The sequence below is a fragment of the Bos grunniens genome, chromosome 20 (genome assembly GCF_055505025.1).
Source record: "Bos grunniens cultivar Pamir isolate PY7600 chromosome 20, Bosgru_T2T1.0, whole genome shotgun sequence".
NCBI lineage: Eukaryota > Metazoa > Chordata > Mammalia > Artiodactyla > Bovidae > Bos > Bos grunniens.
Window position 1 is genome coordinate 41262391 of NC_141184.1, and position 19772 is coordinate 41282162.

At 36.1% G+C, this 19772-nt stretch overlaps 1 protein-coding gene across 1 annotated transcript in view; it reads right to left on the minus strand.

Annotated features, from left to right (window-relative positions):
* Positions 1 to 538: 538 nt before the first annotated feature.
* FGF10 (fibroblast growth factor 10) overlaps positions 539 to 19772 on the minus strand; it is a 96796-nt gene continuing 77562 nt past the window's right edge. Inside the window, exons 2-3 of the mRNA XM_086362548.1 lie at positions 7107 to 7210; positions 539 to 2190 (exon numbers count right to left, since the gene is read on the minus strand). Coding sequence (XP_086218674.1) covers positions 1993 to 2190; positions 7107 to 7210 — 302 coding nt within the window. The 3' untranslated portion in view covers positions 539 to 1992. The remainder of the gene's footprint in view (positions 2191 to 7106; positions 7211 to 19772) is intronic.

Here is a 19772-nt window from a genome sequence, read left to right on the forward strand (position 1 = left end):
TCAGACTCAGTTACCAATGAAATTTCAACATACAGATTCCAACCACAAAATTAAACATTTTTAGAATCCCATTTGTCAAAAAGCAACTTGGAAGCCAAGTACCATAAAATGCAAGTTTATCATAAGCCAAAACATTCTGCCTCAAATGCATTTCCTTTGAAATCCCAACTTTTTTAAGGAATGAGAAAAATATGATCTTTAATGGAATTACTTTATGGGAAAATTTCTCAATAAAGCTAATTTTTCAATAACAGATTAACTGGAAGTGCTGGTTAAGCATCGACACGATTAAGTTATTAGAGAAGATGATAAAACACCAGACTTTCTAGAGCTTAAACTTTAGTAAAAAGACACATTTAGTAAGTCTTTCCTTTGTACCAAAATACTGTGTCAAATAATAAAAATAAACAGACCTTTTCAAAACAAGAAATATTAAGATAAAACTGCAGTATCAGTATAATCTTATAGTTATCACTTAAAGTATTTAGAACAAATAGTATTTTTCTACACTTTTAAAAATCACTACAGACACTGCAAATAAGGTTTAAGTATTTATTTAGTGGAATACAATGTGATGATGACTGGTATGCTTTTCTGTACTGTTTTCTATACCTGCTCTAACAAAATGAATTTCAATAAGGTTACATTATGGAACCTTCCAAAGCTCTTAAAATTTACAGAAAATAAGTTTTATTTGGTTTTGCAAAGACTAGATCATACCATTTGAACAAATTTCAGCATATAGTTACACATATACCAGGATATATTTGCTCAGTTTAAGCCCCTGTGGGGGAGGAGGGTTGCACTTCATACCAAATTCCTTGACAGTTCCTGTGGGGAGATACACTATGTGAGACTTGTAAAGTGTTCTTACATAGGCAGACAGCCTCTTCATCATTTACCACTGTGACACACGGCAGAAATCATTAGTAAATAATGAGCCTATGCTACTAAAATGCATTTGACAATTAATTTTCTTTCTTTTACTGTACTTTTGGAGGCTCACTGATTGATTAAGAGAAGAATTTTTGGGTCTATTGCTTAGGAAAGGAAGCCTTAGGAGTGATGTATGTTTGTAAATGATGGCGGATATCTCTCACTCAGGCCATGTCGTAGTATTGTCATGTTTCTTGTTGATGGTTCTTATGGCAGAAGTGCAGGTGAAGTCAACAGACAGCACGTGGGGCACTCACACTCTTTCCCCAATTTTATCTCCTATTCTTGAAGTGTTTGCCAAGTTTTAAAAACACTTTGTCATGAATATGCATGTGGTGTGCTAAAGAAAAAGAAAAGGTAAAACAGAGAGCAGCTGCTGAGGATACTCTTTAAAACCCCAAAAGATATTTAACATCCTATTAAATAAATAACTTAGAAGGAAATAGAAAAGGATGAAGGCAGAATGCACAAGCATACCATTACTATTTGTTTGGTTAGAACAGTTTTACACTACCATGTTTATATTTGTTAATCCTATCCGATTCTTCCATGACATCACACGCAAAGCTCCTTTGGTTGTGCATATGATATGACCCAAGTGCTTTCCAGTAAATGCTTGCATGTCTTACTGCTCATTGAATCATTAGGCTTGAATGAGCAATGAATGTCTTTGATATGAGTTCGTATTCCATAAATAACTTTCCCGAAATTCATTCAACAGATTTTCCTTGTCCTTTAAGTTCTATCTCAGAGGATAAAAACAAAAACATAAACAAAAACTTGACCCCAAAACTCAGCCACAATATTGTTCACTTGGGAATAAATTCCATCCATTTGATCTGCTTATATTGTGATCACAAGGCAGGACACAGAACTAACTAAGAGAACATCATATGTCAGCAGAGAGTACAAAAACCTTCAAAGGCTTCCTTTCTTTCAAGCAAGCAGACATTTGCAATGTGTCTTTGCCTTGTGAAGTACTGTCTTCATAAAGAATACCAACTGTGCCTCATAAAGAGCCTTTGGTTATACTGCATCTGCAATCATTGTCTTCTTCTATGAGTGTACCACCATCGGAAGAAAATGAGCTGAGGTGTTTTTCCTTCGTGTTTTCTGTCCTCTTCTAGGAGCTCCTTTTCCATTCAATGCCACATACATCTGCCTCCCATTGTGCTGCCAGTTAAAAGATGCATAGGTATTGTATCCGTTTTCCTCTATCCTCTCCTTCAGCTTACAGTCATTATTAAATTCTTTCTGCAAGGGAAGAAGAAAATCCTTTATTCCTGTGGTGATGACACTTGGTTCCATTTTACACAAACCATCGAGAGAACTCCACTTGCTGGGTTTTATTTGCTTTTGTCATCTGGACATAAGTCGTGTGCTTATACAAATCATCACCAACAGAAGAGTGAACCAAAAGGACAAAACATTCTACATTAGAAGGCACATGATTTACTTTTATCGATCATCATAACCACATTTGGGGCCCTTTTAAGGAGCTGATGTGCTTTGAGTATGACATGTTTAAGTGCCTAGAATGATTATTAAGAAACAAGCATTCTAGTAACAATGTTTATGATGAACGAATAATAAAGAATGTTATTATCATCCTTTTTTTTTTCAGAGTAATAATTGAGGTTCCATAGGAAAAACAGAATTACAGGGAAAAGGTGGGCTTATCAAGTTTGCAAATTTTATTTACCTATAAATCCACAATAAATATACATACATTGTTAAGAAAGCAGATCTTAAAACCATAATAGCTCTAGATAAACAAGAGACCCTGGGAGTGAGGGATATCCTTCTCTTTTCCAAATACCAGATTTCTCAATTTTGTAAATTATTGACAATTTTCCATAACTTGGAATTTTGACCAATTTTACTCTGAGGTTTAGGAATAGTTGAACAGTAGGACATGAGACAACCTTGCTTTGTGAATTCCTGTGTCAGAGAAACTATAAATCTGTGACTAGCACAGCTTATCGGAGAAGGGGATGGCACCCCACTCCAGTACTCTTGCCTGGAAAATCCCATGGATGGAGGAGCCTGGTAGGCTGCAGTCCATGGGATCACGAAGAGTCAGACACGACTGAGCGACTTCACTTTCATTTTTCACTTTCATGCATTGGAGAAGGAAATGGCAACCCACTCCAGTGTTCTTGCCTGGAGAATCCCAGGGACGGGGGAGCCTGGTGGGCTGCTGTCTATGGGGTTGCACAGAGTCGGACATGACTGAAGCGACTTAACAACAACAACAACAGCACAGCTTATATAGTATAAATCTGAAGACTTGAACCCTGAGAAATTCCACTTTATAGCCATAGTCCTTTGGCTTCATTTCAAATGGCACAGTTTTTTTAAGGGGATCTTTAGTGACAAAGATTGATATCTCATTCATTTTAGAAATCTAGATTGTAGAAATCCAGATTTTCTCTCAGGAGGGAATAGCAAAAAGGAGATACCTTACTAATTTCAAAACTCTGACTTTAGAAATATTCCTTTTCCTTTATACCCAAACTAAAGCAGTTAAAAAGGAACTGGGGCTTTCTTCCTTCTGTATCTATCTTCTCTATGGAAACCAAGGGCATCTATATCTATATACATATGGAGACTACAGGCATCTTTCAGTTGAAACCTCTACTGTGCAGTTCAGTATTTCTCACTTCAGGACTTTTAGAAATTTTGACTATGTGTATATTTAAATAATTCAAGTTTTCTGCAGAGTAGATCCTAATTTTGAACATTATCAGAACCATAATGAGCAGGTATAGTTTAATGTTATCAGTTTAAGCTTTGTTTTCTGGAATCTATCCTCTATGCTTCTCCTCTATAAAGAATATTTAAATGTAATGTTCAAGTGATGACTTATTTGGCTGAAAGTAAGAAGAAAAGGTAAATTATTAAAGGTAATGATTTTAACATCACAAAAATTTATGCATTAGAGATGATCTGAATTCTTAATTTATTTTTTCTCTTAATTGATCCTAGTCTGTCTGAAACTATATGGATTTAAAAGCAAAGAGGATTTTTTTACATGAGCAATTATATTTTTTCAATAAAGAAGGTATAGTTTAGAGACTATGGAAGAATTTATATTTGAAATGGAGCTATATATAAAAAAGTATGAATGGATGCTAAATTTATTTTTCCTTAAAATTAATTTATTGAGAAATGTTTCTGAAAGTGAATTACACTTGTATCAGACTCCTCATCTCTGGTGTTTAGATTGTTGAATAGACTATTGGTCAAATTTTTCTATCAGAATCTCTGGAGGAGACCTAGGAATCTATAGTTGTTTACAGCATTTAGGTGAATAATAAATATTAAAGGTTTTTAAAAAATCTAGGCTAGAGCAAGATCTCAAAAGTAGAGTTTTGACAGTTTAAAAAAGATTTTTAGATTTTCTCGGGATTACCTGGGAAATTTCTTCAGTTTTTAAACCATGCCCTATAAGCACTTATTCTATATAATTCAGTTTTATAAACTATCAGTATTTATTTAAGTCCATCAGTCAGGAGAAAACTTGATATACAATATAATACAATTGACACATGGATCAGAAGGCAAATAATGAAAATATAAGGGAGATATATGTTTCCCAAAAGGGAATCAAGGAAAGTATTTAAGAGAATAGAATTTATAGAGTTGGTTTAATCAGTCACTTTGGGCTTTTACCTAATTGCTATTTTCAAGAAGGCGATGGAATCAGTGGAAATTATCTGGAAAAATATAGAGGGATTACAAGAGTTGTTACCTGATGAAAAGTGAAAATGAAAGTTAGTTGCTCAGTCATGTCTGACTCTTTGCAACCTTAGGGACTGTCGCCTGCCAGGCTCTTCTGTCCATACAGAATTATATAGAACGTGTACTCATGAATAATTCTGGTAGCTCCTAGTCCTATTCTGCCCTGAATAAGACATTGAATTTTAGTAGATTTTTAATTTAGTTTTGAACAAGCCATACTTTTTTTACTCTTCCTGGTGGTAATGCAAAATAGAAAAAACAGTGCACAATGGTTAGAGAAAGAGCTCATTTCTGAGACAGGCTAGAAGTGGAGTGTGTCAGCTGTGATGAGTTGAACTACTTGGAGAGGTAGTTAGGTTTATGCATTGTACTATCTGTTTATTGTACGGTTCCAAGTGCTAAAGAAATCATGTGGGACAAGGCAAACCTTGTCCTCTCAAATTTCACAATCTACTCTGAGAAGACAGTCAACAACAAGCACATTATTGAGAGAAATATCTGATAAATGCCATTGGAGATCATTAAAATGGTATGATGTGATAGAAAGCAACTGGGCATCTATGTTAGAAATAGAGAATGAAACAAGTCACAGGCCTTAGAGCTCAAGAAGAGGCATAGACTCAGGGCATGAACTGTGTTGGAACAGAAGAAAAAGTGGGGGAATGGAAGGAAAATATTATTATTTTTAATAAAAATAAATTAATAAATTAATAAAATAAATTAATAAAAATATTAAATATTTTTATGACATTTGAGAGTTATCCATTTTTCCTTGATGTCACTTTTTAAAAGTATGCTGCTGCTGCTAAGTCACTTCAGTCATGTCCGACTCTGTGCGACCCCATAGACGGCAGCCCACCAGGCTCCCCCGTCCCTGGGATTCTCCAGGCAAGAACACTGGAGTGGGTTGCCATTTCCTTCTCCAATGCATGAAAGTGAAAAGTGAAAGGGAAGTCGCTCAGTTGTGTCCGACTCTTAGCGACCCCATGGATTGCAGCCTACCAGGCTCCTCCGTCCATGAGATTTTCCAGGCAAGAGTACTGGAGTGGGGTGCCATTGCCTTCTCCGTTTAAAAGTATACTTTATCAATTAAAAATCATTTCAATCTTTTATTGCAATTAAAAATTTTACATGTCTCTCTCAATCTAAATTTTTATTAGGTTTTACTTTAAAGCATTGGTTTTGACTGTGTATTAGTATGTCTTCAAAGAATATATACCTGGACCTCTTGCTCAGTAATTCTGATATAGTAGATTAAGGAGGGAAGGGACCTCTGCATGTTTAATGAAAAGAAAAACAAGAATATCTCCAAAGTGGTTATGCTATGAACCCCCAAATGGAGCCTTATGGACTTAAGCCTTATAGCCTTAAGACTAATGGACTAAATGGTCCATTAGACTTCTAGGTTCAGTAGTAGAGCTACATACAATGGAAAAAAATAACTAAAATTTTTCTGACCCATTCACCCAAAAAGCATTTACTCTATCAAAGAAATTGACCCAAAGTATGCCTGATTCTCCAATTATAAATGGGTTTTACAGGAATGAAATACAAAGCTATTGTATATCCAGACCAATGACAGGACCAATTTCCAATGATTCTCAAATTGGGGGTACCAATTGGTAAAACATGGAAACTCGTTAGAAATGCAAAGTCTTACAGACTTAACTGAATCAGAAAATCTGGGAAAGTGTTTTAACAAATCCACCAGGTGATTCTGACACTCAAGTTTGAGAGCTGCTGGCCCTAGGCAGGCACTGCAGTAATCCTAATACTAATCAACAAAATAAGTTTATTTACACATTTTAAAGTGATATTCCCTGATACTTGCTATGGACCACAGAGGGTGTATGTACCCAAAGCACTGGCTGGGTAATAGCTCCATCAGTGAATTAATAATTATTGTTCAGATAAATAAAATTCTGAAGTTGATTAACAGCACAGAAAATTATGAATTTCTTGATGTGTCTTTCCATTTCAGATTTTAACAGAATACAAAACACTTATGCTGCTATTTTATCTCTTGCTATAATACACAAACATACATAGCATGTGGGTTTCTGCTCAATCCAAGATCTTTATTTTCAATGATTCTTCAAGTTGTCCGCAGCAACCACGGCAATTTGGCCAAATGCTTCCGTGAGAGTCTGACTGGTTAGCTCAGAACATTCAGAATATTAGCATTCAAATCTTTGACTGATATGAGTGCCAGCCTGTGTGGTAGACTAATGAGTGAACCACAGAGGAGATTATAGAGTTGAAAGAGCTGCCTTGCCCGCCCTTGAAACTCTTGCTGACTAGCCCTTTGTGCTTCTATTTACTAGCAACAGAATGATAACAAAGCTATTTAATGGCTGGGGAAACATTGCAAAACTATGGTAATAATTTACTGAACTGGATTTTTCAATTAAAAGCAGAATACTTACCGAGCCATAGAGTTTCCCCTTCTTGTTCATGGCTAAATAATAGTTGCTGTTAATGGCTTTCACAGCAACAACTCCGATTTCCACTGAAGTTATCTCCAGGATACCTAAAACATACAATTTAAAAAGGCTGAACTTAAAGAGTCACATATACTTAATTGAAAGAAATAAAGGTCAGAAGAAGCTATTGTTCATTTTTAATGGTTGCAAAATCAAAAAGATGGGGGTGGGGTGGGGTGGGAAACACACCTTTTTCACTGTGCCTAAAACACAGTCACTATATGAGGAAAAAAATAGTCTTTAAATGAATTCCCCTGCATTTTACTCTGAGCATAGAGGGGAAATACTGTTTTAATTAAAATACTTCCTTTGCTAACTCTGCATTTTCAACCCTATAAATATTGAAACAACTCTACTCATCTTAGCCTAGATTTTACAAAAAAATTATCAGAGCACACATCTGTACTATGGTATTAAACTAAATCTATAGCATATGTCAATAATATGTCAGATTTACTTCAATCTGTAAAAACACTGGTAAGCTATTTCTTCTTTGTAGGACTCAGATAAACTAAATCTCTTGGCTGCATTTAACTGATAAATTTATTTTTGGCAAATGTACTGACATTCTAAAATACAGAGAGACTAATCCCAATGTCCACATTGTCTTTAAAATAACAGAATTGCTAGGGAGAGAATCCATCAATACTTTTGAAAGCTTTAGTTTCTTTTTTTCTTAGAAAGAATGAAAAACTAAAGGAACTGGGAACTGACAGATAAGAGATCTTTTCTCCTAATACACAAATTTTGGTTAGTGCATCTAAAGATAATTTCCTCTGAAAAGTTGGTAGGTAAACTATCTACTTAAAATGCCACCCTAGCTTAGGTAAAGAGACCCCAGGTACTATACCTGCTTCTTCTTTTTGAACTCTTGGGAAAGCTGTCTCAGGGAAGAGAAGTACACTGTGATTAGCAAAGGCCTCTGAGTCCAGACTGCATTTGAACCCTGGCTTTGCACTCATCAGTGAATGGCCACAGGAGAAGTCACTCAACTGCCTATGTCTCAATTTCATTTGTAAAATGAGCAGCATATTAGTACCTCCTTTCTAGTTTTATGAGGATTAAATGAGAGTACATATAAAACAATTAGAAATTGCCTAGAGCTCAGTGCTTTCTTAATTATTATGAGAGGAAAGTTTTCCTCTAACAGTCACAGAGTTTGAAACTTCTTCTTCAACAGGCTATGTAAATTCTGAATAAGACACACAAATTCCCACTGGCTTAGCCTATAAAATCAGAAAGCTGATATAAGTTAGCATTTATCCTGTACTTCCTATCATTAGAAACACCATCCTAAATGTGGTCAGCATATTTTGTGCTTATACTTTTCCCAAAAAGAGAGAGTGTCCTTTAGACACAGACACCTTTTTTTCTTTCTTCACATGCTGACAAGCCATGTTATGGCCAGTAGAAGGGCTTTCATGCCCCAGAGCAAAGCTGACATCACTAGAGAGACTTGGGCCAGACTACATGCCGTAGACCATTCTGTTCTTATATCCTATAGGAAGCCTGTGACCTAACACAGCACATCTCCTCATTAATAGAGTAAGACAGATCTCTTTTGGCAAGCTCAAACAAGGAAAGAGTGTGAAGAGTGAGGGAGACAGTATCTGTACTTTTGTTCTGTTTTGCCTTATTGAAGTGTAGTTGATTTACAATGTCATGTTATGTTCAAGTATTCAGCAAAGCAATTCATATACATACGGTGTTGCAAAGAGTCAGATCCAACTTAGCAACTGAACAACAACAACATATATGCATATATGTGTGTGTATGTGTTTCAGATTCTTTTCCATCATAGGTTATTTTGGGCTTCCCTGGTAGCTCAGACAGTAAAGAATCTGCCTGCAATGCAGCAAACCCAGGTTTGGGAAGATCCCCTGGAGAAGAAAATAACTACACATGTACATGTGTGTCTTTCAGTTTCTTTTCCATTAGAGGTTATTACAAGATATTAAATCAGTATCTGTATTTTTGATATCCTATTCCTTATGCTAGTAGTTGTCTTCAAGGGACAAACACATTTATTTGCACATGTTAAAAAGTACTTTTTTTTTTTTTTTACTTTATTTCTTTAATTTTCACAATGGTCATCTAAGGAGGTTGGATTATTCTCAATTACAGATGAAAAACTGGATGATGATACTGAGGTTTTATAACTTACATACAAGGTGAGTAAGTGACATAGGTCAATTATGAGGGACCCAGTACCTATCTCCTCTCACTTTCAGATTGTTTTCGTCTCTGTCTCTGACTGTGTTGCCTCTCCATCATATTTCTTGCTTCTTTCCTGTTTCCACAAGGGAATTCTGCTGGAAAACCAACTGAAAAAATGACTCATCAAGATAATAGTCTTTAACAACTTAATAATGTGCTTTTCCTCCCAAGGATTTGGCATGCCATGGACGATGATGTCTGAGTCTCAGGGAAGGAAATCTAATGTGCTTTATTTATGTCATAAGCAGAGGGTATAAAACAAGGCAATGATAGGAATCTGGGGCAAATATTTAGGCTGATATTTGTTTTACCTGCCAAAAAAGGCAAGTAAATACTATCAGTAAATTATATGATAAGCCCTATGTATGCTTTTTAACTGGAAATTGTTAGAATGAAAAAGGTTGATTTCAGCAAAGAATTACAGATTTTTAAATGAGAACAAGTAGAATTACTGCAGATGGTGACTCCAGCCATGAAATCAAAAGACGCTTACTCCTTGGAAGAAAAGTTATGACCAACCTAGATAGCATATTCAAAAGCAGAGACATTACTTTGACAACAAAGGTCCGTCTAGTCAAGGCTATGGTTTTTCCAGTGGTCATGTATAGATGTGAGAGTTAGACTGTGAAGAAGGCTGAGCGCCGAAGAATTGATGCTTTTGAACTGTGGTGTTGGACCAAGACGCTTGAGAGTCCCTTGGACTGCAAGGAGATCCAACCAGTCCATTCTGAAGGAGATCAGCCTTGGGAGTTCTTTGGAAGGAATGATGCTAAAGCTGAAACTCCAGTACTTTGGCCACCTCACGCGAAGAGTTGACTGATTGGAAAAGACTCTGATGCTGGGAGGGATTGGGGGCAGGAGGAGAAGGGGATGACAGAGGATGAGATGGCTGGATGGCATCACTCACTTGATGGACTGGGTCTGGGTGAACTCTGGGAATTGGTGATGGACAGGGAGGCCTGGTGTGCTGCGACTCATGGGGTTGCAAAGAGTCGGACACAACTGAGTGACTGAACTGAACTGAACTGACTGAATGGACTGAGTTGGCAGAAGCAAAAATGTTTTGGTGAAATAAATATTGGCAAATCCTCGATTGATTATTTCTGAGAGTGCACTGCACATGGTAGATTGTATTTATGCTCAGAAACTCTTGGGTTTCTTTCTGTTTTGCACAAAATAGGAACACAATATTCAAAGAATTCATCAATCAGTTAACCATTTTTCTTACTCTATAATCAGTTAGGGCAAGCTTGAAAAGCTTCAGTATGCTTCAAAATACAAAGAGGAAGACCTGGATGATTTAAGTTCTTTTGAGTTCTGAAAATAAACTTTTATATACATCATATATCAGTAAGTCAGAATTCAATAATTTTGTGGGTAAAGGACAGTTCAGTTCAGTTCACTGCTCAGTCATGTTCAACTCTTTGTGACCCCATGGACTGCAGCATGCCAAGCTTCCCTGTCTATCACCAATTCCTGGAGTTTACTCAAACTCATGTCCATTGAGTTGGTGATGCCATCCAACCATCTCATCCTCTGTCATCCCCTTCTACTCCCACCTTCAATCTTTCCCAGCATCAGGGTCTTTTCAAATGTGCCAGTTCTTCGCATCAGGTGGCCAAAGTATTGGAGCTTCAGCTTCAGCATCTGTCCTTCCAATGAATATTCAGGACTGATCTCCTTTAGGATGGACTGGTTGGATCTTCTTGAAGGCCAAGGGACTCTCAAGAGTCTTCTCCAACACCACAGTTCAAAAGCTTCAATTCTTCGGTGCTCAGCTTCCTTTTATAGTCCAACTCTCACATCCATACATGACTACTGGAAAAACCATAGTCTTGACTAGCGGACCTTTGTTGGCAAAGTAATGTCTCTGCTTTTCAATATGCTATCTAGGTTGGTCATAACTTTCCTTCCAAGGAGTAAGCGTCTTAATTTCATGGCTGCAATCACCATCTGTAGTGATTTTGGAGTCCTCGAAAATAAATTCTGTCACTGTTATCATTGCTTCCCCATCTATTTGCCGTGAAGTGATGGGACCAGATACCATGATCTTAGTTTTCTGAATGTTGAGCTTTAAGTCAATTTTTTCACTCTCTTTCACTTTCATCAAGAGGCTCTTTAGTTCTTCTTCACTTTCTGCCATCAGGGTGGTGTCATCTGCATATCTGAGGTTATTGATATTTCTCCTGGAAATCTTGATTCCAGTTTGTGCTTAAAGGACAATGACTTGTTACGAATTTCTTTGTATGTGCGAGTGACTTTCTAAACTTTCAAGTCTAAAGGACTTGTCTATTTTTTAAGAGAGAATCTCTCCCATGTTCTCTGTTCTTTGTTAAGGATGATCAAGTTTGCCTACAAAATACTTTTGGAAAGTATGTTTCAGAGTTGTTGCATTAATAACTTATAGTTCTACAGGTGTATGCTTTAATGCAAAATTGAATGCCAATTGGACAGCCTCCTAGGGGAAAGTGAGAAACAAGGCAGGAAGTTGTAAGAAGTAAGGGTGGGGAGTTGTCAGAGTCAAGGTATCAACCATCTTCTACTGACACTAAGGATTCTGGCAAATAGGAAATATTTTATCTAAAATATGTAACAGTTTAAAGAATATATTAGAAAAAGCTAATTTTAAAGCAAATTCCTTTAATAACAGCAACATATGATTTATTTTGAGTGATATGTGAAATCTTAATAAAGTTTGATAATCTAATAAGAGTTATTGTGACAAAAAAATTCACTCCTATTAATTGGTAAATTCTACCTAATGAAGCAGCATCACTGTAGTAATGGGGAGGATTTTGAAAACTGATGAACTCCAAATGGAAATAATCTGGAATCATAATTTTCATGTAAATCAGTGTTTTTTTTAACTGTTCAGTTCAGTTCAGTTCAGTTGCTCAGTTGTGTCTGACTCTTTGAGACCCCCTGAATCGCAGCACGCCAGGCCTCCCTGTCCATCACCAACTCCCGCAGTTCACCCAGACTCACGTCCATTGAGTCAGTGATGCCATCCAGCCATCTCATCCTCTGTCATCCCCTTTTCCTCCTGCCCCCAATCCCTCCCAGCATCAGAGTCTTTTCCAATGAGTCAACTCTTTGCATGAGGTGGCCAAAGTACTGGAGTTTCAGCTTTAGCATCATTCCTTCTAAAGAACTCCCAAGGCTGATCTCCTTCAGAATGGACTGGTTGGATCTCCTTGCAGTCCAAGGGACTCTCAAGCGTCTTCTCCAACACCACAGTTCAAAAGCATCAATTCTTCGGTGCTCAGCCTTCTTCACAGTCCAACTCTCACATCCATACATGACCACTGGAAAAACCATAGCCTTGACTAGATGAACCTTTGTTGGCAAAGTAATGTCTCTGCTTTTGAATATGCTATCTAGGTTGGTCATAACTTTCCTTCCAAGGAGTAAGCGTCTTTTAATTTCATGGCTGCAGTCACCATCTGCAGTGATTTTGGAGCCCAAGAAAATAAAGTCTGACACTGTTTCCACTGTTTGTTCACCTATTTCCCATGAAGTGATGGGGCCGGATAGCATGATCTTTGTTTTCTGAATGTTGAGCTTTAAGCCAACTTTTTCACTCTCCACTTTCACTTTCATCAAGAGGCTTTTTAGTTCCTCTTCACTTTCTGCCATAAGGATGGTGTCATCTTCGTAGGGCAAGAATTATGCTTTGATGAGTCACTGAGTTGTCAATCTCAGGATGCAGCCATTCAGAAACATTATTCCCAGTTTCTGTCTCTCATCCATCTCCAGAAATGAAGCATCTAACCTGTTTTTTCCTCCAGCAATTACACTGGACCAAGACTACTCTTTTTGGTCCATGATAATAAACAAGCTATTGGCGTAGATGGTAACTTTCTCTTTAAATAATTTTTCATGGATATAACAGGAAAAGGAATGTAAAAGTGATTTATTAATAACAGAATGGATATATACAAGGGGGCAGTGAAATGCAAAAAATGGATGCAAAATCTGATTATCCTCTCCTGGATAGACAGAACTTGCATATTTAAATCACTCCTGGAGATTATTTGAGTAAATTAATTCCGACAGAATGTTCAGTTCTGTTCAGTCTCTTAGTCCTGTCCGAGTCTTTGCAACCCCATGGACTGTAATATGCCAGGCTTCTGAGTCCATCACTAACTCCTGGAGCTTGCTCAAACTCATGTCCATTGAGTTGGTGATGCCATCCAACCATCTTATCCTCTGCTAGCATGTACTAAGTAACCATCCATGTTCAGGGCTTGTGATAGCTGTCACTATGGAGGATGAAAAGACAGATGAGACACAATCTTTACCTGCAAGGAGTTTAAAAACTGGTTAGGACAAAGACAGGAAAAATTTAAGTAATTACAACACAAAGTAAATATGTTAAGTGATCTATTAGAGATAAAATACGCTGCCATGGTTTTTAATAAAGAAGTCATCCTGAAGAAGATGGTTGGAATTTGAGATGAACCTTTCAGTGGGTAGGATTTTAATAGGTGGGAACTGAGAAGTTGAGGGGAACATTTTAGGGGGAGAAAAGTGAATGAGTGATGAAAGGCATGGACGAACGGAAAGAGCTCAGTGTGTGCCGGAGCCTCTGTGGGCTCTCCCCACTGATTGCACTTTGTGGGGGACACTCAGTACATGTAAGGGTTCTGCTTGAGTAGAAGTGATGCTCTCCTAGATGAGGAAGGACTTTTCAAAAAATGATTTGTGAAACGTGGAAGCAGCTCAATAAATGTCAGAGACTTATGAATTCAGAATTAGTCATGTATAATTTTTTTCTAAACATTTTAACACAAAATAGATCATAATGCTGTATATGTACTTTGACAGCTTTAGTCAGTGTGCTGAAACATGTCATGATTAGTATGTTACACAAATCCCATCCTCTCTAAACTGTCTCTTTCTTTCCCATGAATTGTTCAGTGGCCCAGACAGATCTATTATATCCTACTACAGAAAGACTTACAGACCTCTTTGGCTTGGTATCACATTTATACTGTATATATCTGAGATTATGGGCCATACCCAATAGCATGGGCCTAACTGGCTAAAAATATGGTATTCAGTTTAGGGATCACTCTGGGTCTATCTCCTTAATTGTGTATCTTACTCAAAGAATTACAGCAGTCATAGTGATCTTTTTAAAAAAATTATTAGAAAAGTATATAGTTCATAATATATGTTCAATATGTATTTATTGAATGAACAAATAAATCATAAGTGGTTAGTCCAGTACTGGCTGAGTAGAGAAAAACTGGGTATTTATTAAATATATTTTTTTCTTTGACAGTAATCTTTGTAAAATCTTGAGATGAATTAGTAATTCCATATCCAAATAAAATGAAAATAAAAGTTAGAGGATGTGCCAAAATGTATGCTTCAAAGGAAAAGTTGGCAAATTATAAAATATAAATGTTTAATATTACTTTTAAGCAAATTATAACAAAGTCAACAATAAAGGTTGTTTTATCTATTTAGATACTTTTCTCCATATTCTAGCAAACACTTGATTATTAGATTTCAAAAGTATTTTAGACAAGCATACCATTTAGTCTGCACAAAGGGATTCACTTCCATATAGAATAATTTTCTTGATAACTTTATTAGAAAAAAAACTTGGCCCCTGTATCTTCATGTTCTTTCATTTCCTTCATATATGGAGATTGTGTGTATGTGCGTATGCATGCGTGCTCAGTCCTGTCTGATTCTTTGAGACCCTGTGGACTGTAGCCTGCCAGCCTCCTCTTCCATGGGATTCTCCACGCAAGAATATTGGAGTGGGTTGCCATGCCCTTCTCCAGGCGATCTTTCTGACCCAGGGATTGAACCCGTGTCTCTTATGTCTCCTGCATTGGCAGGCAGGTTCTTTACCACTAGTGGCACGCCAGGCAGTGAACACTGGATAGATATTTACTGTCTGCTGAGTCAGAATGGTGCCAAGGCAACTAGTTTTCTATACCTGTAGTTCTAAAACTTGAGGATATGCACCAGAATCATTTGCAAGTCTTGTTTAAACACAGATGTTTTGGATTTTTGATTTGGTAGATCTGGGGTAGGACCAGAAAATTTAAATTTCTAGCAATTTCTCAGGCAGTGTTGATTTTGCTGGTCCCAGGACCACACCGTGTTCTATATACTACATTCAGAGACAGAGCAGGACTCTGGTATTAAAAAAAAAAAAAGCATTGATAGAAACACATGCAGAGAAACAAAACTGTAAAATAATGGTAACAACATCAAAGCAAATTGTTAAAGAATGTGGAAAGAAGTACTGAGTTTTTCTTTTGCTTGTTTTTATCGGTGTGGGATTCAACGTCTGCATAAGTGAGATAATGTGGATTCAGAGTTTACAAACAAATATAGTATACTGTTGTCTGTGGTCAGTTTTTTTACTTATAATAACGTTATTAGCAGAATCTTTGTTTTCTTCTTCTCAATAAGGGTATGGAATGCTGGTGGAAACTTAAGTGCCTTCAACTATTCCTAAAGAAGTATTTTATAGGCATTTTCATAGGGTAATTGTGTTGACATTGGACACTTTAAGAATTAAATGATTGTATTGTTCCCTTAAAATTATGCTGATGGCCATGAAATTGTTACAGATCTGCAGGGATCCCCTTGATCTCCCACCCTCTAGAATAATCTCACTACCTTTAAAGGGATGATACCAGAGTGGGCTGCTCATTGATCTAAAGCTGGTCCACCTTGTACTATTATAGACTGTGGCTGCCTTGTCAGCATAATGCAATAAAGATATTTAGTTTCTCTATCAGCCACAGTTCTTTCAGATACCCTTGACATTCTTTTAGAATTGCAGACAGAAACAGGACCTACATTAGCAGAAAATCCTTACCATCCCTATATAATACAATGAGATATACCTTTGCCAATTTACTGCAACACACAATGACCTTTTACATTCTCACCTGGTACTTCAAGTCAGAGGCTAAACTCAGTGAATAGCTTGGTCTGATTGATGAGTATGGTGGCAAATTCTAAAACATCTGTCAATTTAAAGCTATATTTTAATTGACATATGCTGTAATTTAACCACTGTCACTGACCTAACATTAAAAGTATCAGAAATAATACAATCTAGAGACTTTATTCCCTAGTTATAAATAAATGTTAAAGTGTGTTAAAGATTCATTTCATTATGGTATTTGTATTACAAATGAAACATGACTCTGAAGTTTTCCATATTGATCATAAGTCAATAAATATTTGCAGATGACCATCTAATGTGGCTCTTCGTGACACTGTGCTAGATCAATAGACTTAGTAAACTTAAAATTTTTTACGTTTTTGCCTCACTAGCAGAGTGTTTTTGGCTGTTCTTTTAACTTTATTGAATTGTATCAGGACATAGATAATTATTAATATTTTGTGTTTTCAGATATTACCTTCTGTGTTCTTAGGGCAGATCTATAACGAGATAAATTACATGTTTCTAAGGATAAGAATTTATTTGAAATTCCTGAGTGTTGTCCATAGTAAGTACTGATATAAATTAAACTAATTTGCAATATGAGAAAAAATAGTAAGCCTAATTTTGCATGAAATAAAGACCTAGAAAACTTTGTGTGCCCCTTGCTCTACTTCCAACTGCCGGTAATCCTGGAAAAAGAACACTGGAGATACATGTTTGAATCATTTGCTGTGACCCAAGATAATTGACATTGGATCCCATTTTACAATGGAATAAACGGTGGGAAATGGCATAAAACAGAAAGAGTTTAGAAAGGGAGGCTGAAGATACTCTCAGGAAAATCTAGCACAATTCATTTGATTGGTAGGTAATAAGGCCATAATAAGGCAAAGAGTAAATATGGAAAATATTTCTTTTTGAAAGGTAAACTTTATTTCTCTGTCAGAAAATATATATAAAGTTTTATAAAGCTATATATTTATTTTTTTCTTTTTTCCCCATTTCCTTTCGTAAACTAATTCTTCAAAAAAAAAACTCTAAAGTGTCAGAATTCCTGATTTCTTGCTTGGGCATCCAATCACATCCTACTTTGGCCCTACTCTATCATGTCTCCTACATTTCACATTTTGGGGAAAAGCCTGAGGGAAACCTCATGTGGTTTATGTCTCTTCACTGAGCATAGAGGGAAGGAAAGTCTTTCATTCTGTGCATAAATGTTGGCCTAAATACCAACCATATGAAAATAAAGGACAATCACTGCAATCTTACTGCTGCTGGATAAATCTACAGACAATGCAAAATAATACTAGAAACATGTTATGTACTAGAAAAGGCCATCCAACTCCCTAAATCAGATCTATTACAATAAGGAGGCTTTGGTAAACATATCAAATGTGATATTCCCTTCTCCTACCTCCCAGATGAATCATCATAGATTATTTTGAGAAATATTTTTGGTTCAAACAAAACTTCTGATTAAAGATTTTAAAGCCTCAAAATTGGCTAAAATTACTAAATAAGAAAGCTTCATGTCATTTATTTTTGTGAGGAAAGTTCAGGTCATTTAAGGCTTAAGAAAAAGCTAGGTCTTAGTAAATTGTAGAGTCAGAGAAGAGTTTGATGAAATCTAGAGATTGTCTGGTTTATCTCTTTCCCTTCTGTAATAGATGACACCGGGGGACCTAGGGATATCCAAGGACTTATCCAAGCATCTCTAAAAGATTACTTAGAGCCTGAAATAAATAGTTAGTACATGTTCTTTCTACTACAACATGAGGCTCCTATAAACATTTAAAAACTGTTGGCAGCCAGGCAAAAGTTTTCTATCTACTTAATGTTTTATAGACTAATTTATCTTGGTCATTACACAGAAACAATTCATTCTAGTTGAGCTTGACCACTGCATTTTATTTATAAAGTAAGAAAAAATTTTAAAGCTAATATAAATGATTAGAGGAATTGTTCCATGATGTATTTTGCTAAATGATCACCATGTCAATATAGATAATTACTCTAAAGTTATTCCTATAAAATGTCTATCACATTTACTAAATTTAATACTTTTCTTTAATACAACTAAATGTAATATCTAAATATCTTTTTTCGTCAATTTAACAAAAAGAATAAAATGGTTAGTAGAGCACATCTTAATGTTGGATTTCTAGTAAGAAATAGTCTTACTTGATGCATTGAAGTGTTCACAAATTAGCTAAGAATAAATAGCCCTGAGTAGCTTAAGCTACTTACTGTACAACAAGTTTTAGAGTTCAAGCTCATGGCTCACTTTGAACATGTATTTTGTAAACTAATAAAGCTTTTGCATGATATGGAATAGCATATAATGTTTCTTTATTCTTTCAAAGATTCCTCCCATAGTTACTTAGATAGTGGATAGTTATAATACTAAGAAATACAAACATGACTATTTAGTATGTACATTTTTATTTGAGTATGCAAAAAACATTTTAGCTATTTATATATACTTATCAAATTAAAACATTGATTCATTTGTCATATATAAAATTATGCATATCTGTAACTCATCATATTGCAATAAAGAATTCTGGCTTCTGCTTAAAAGGGAAAGTTTAATCAAGATACTCAGGAAAGGTCATGGTTCTCTGGACTTTAACCAAAAGGACTGATTTATTTTGGTCATACACTAAGGTGGTGGCGGTGGTGGTTTAGTCGTCAAGTCGTGTGTGACTCTTGCGACCCCATGGACTGTAGCCTGCCAGGCTCCTCTGTCCATGGGGTTCTCCAGGCAAGAATACTGGAGTGGGTTGCTAATTCCTTCTCCATGTACTAAGGTAGAAGTGATTTTATCTCCAAAGTTCATGAAAATGCCCGGTTATTTTCCACACAACTGGCAATGAAAACAGGTTTCTCTCAGGTTGGAAATAGAGGAAGACAGCGTCACACATTCATTTCCAGTCACTAGTAATGCACACAGCCAGTATTTTGCAGACTGCATTGGAAGGAATACTTTCATAGAAATCAATATAAGGGATTTCCTTGGTACTTAAAAAGAGTATTTGGAGACAGTATAAAAATAAAAATGAGCATAAAAGTCAGACAGAACATGGGAAAAGCAACATTGGACTAGGAAGAGATGTTTTAAGAACAGATATACCTTAACCATGTTGAGGAGTAGATTATTACTCCTTTAGTGAGATGCATTTGATAATTGATATTAGAACCCAACATATATCCTTTCTTGTTCTTTGTATTTATACATGGAAAATGAAATATTATGTAGGGTTTTTTAAGCTCTACTTTTATTGTTTCACTGTCTTAAGTGAACAGACTATCTATACAGGTATCACTAGACAGGATAAATTTTACCTGACACATGATTTATGTTTCCCCATGGTTGACAAAGACCAGGGATTATCTTAATATCCATCTTATTTTAAAACCAACGCTTAAATTGGTTTAAAATAGTATACTTTTGAGAAGGAACACAC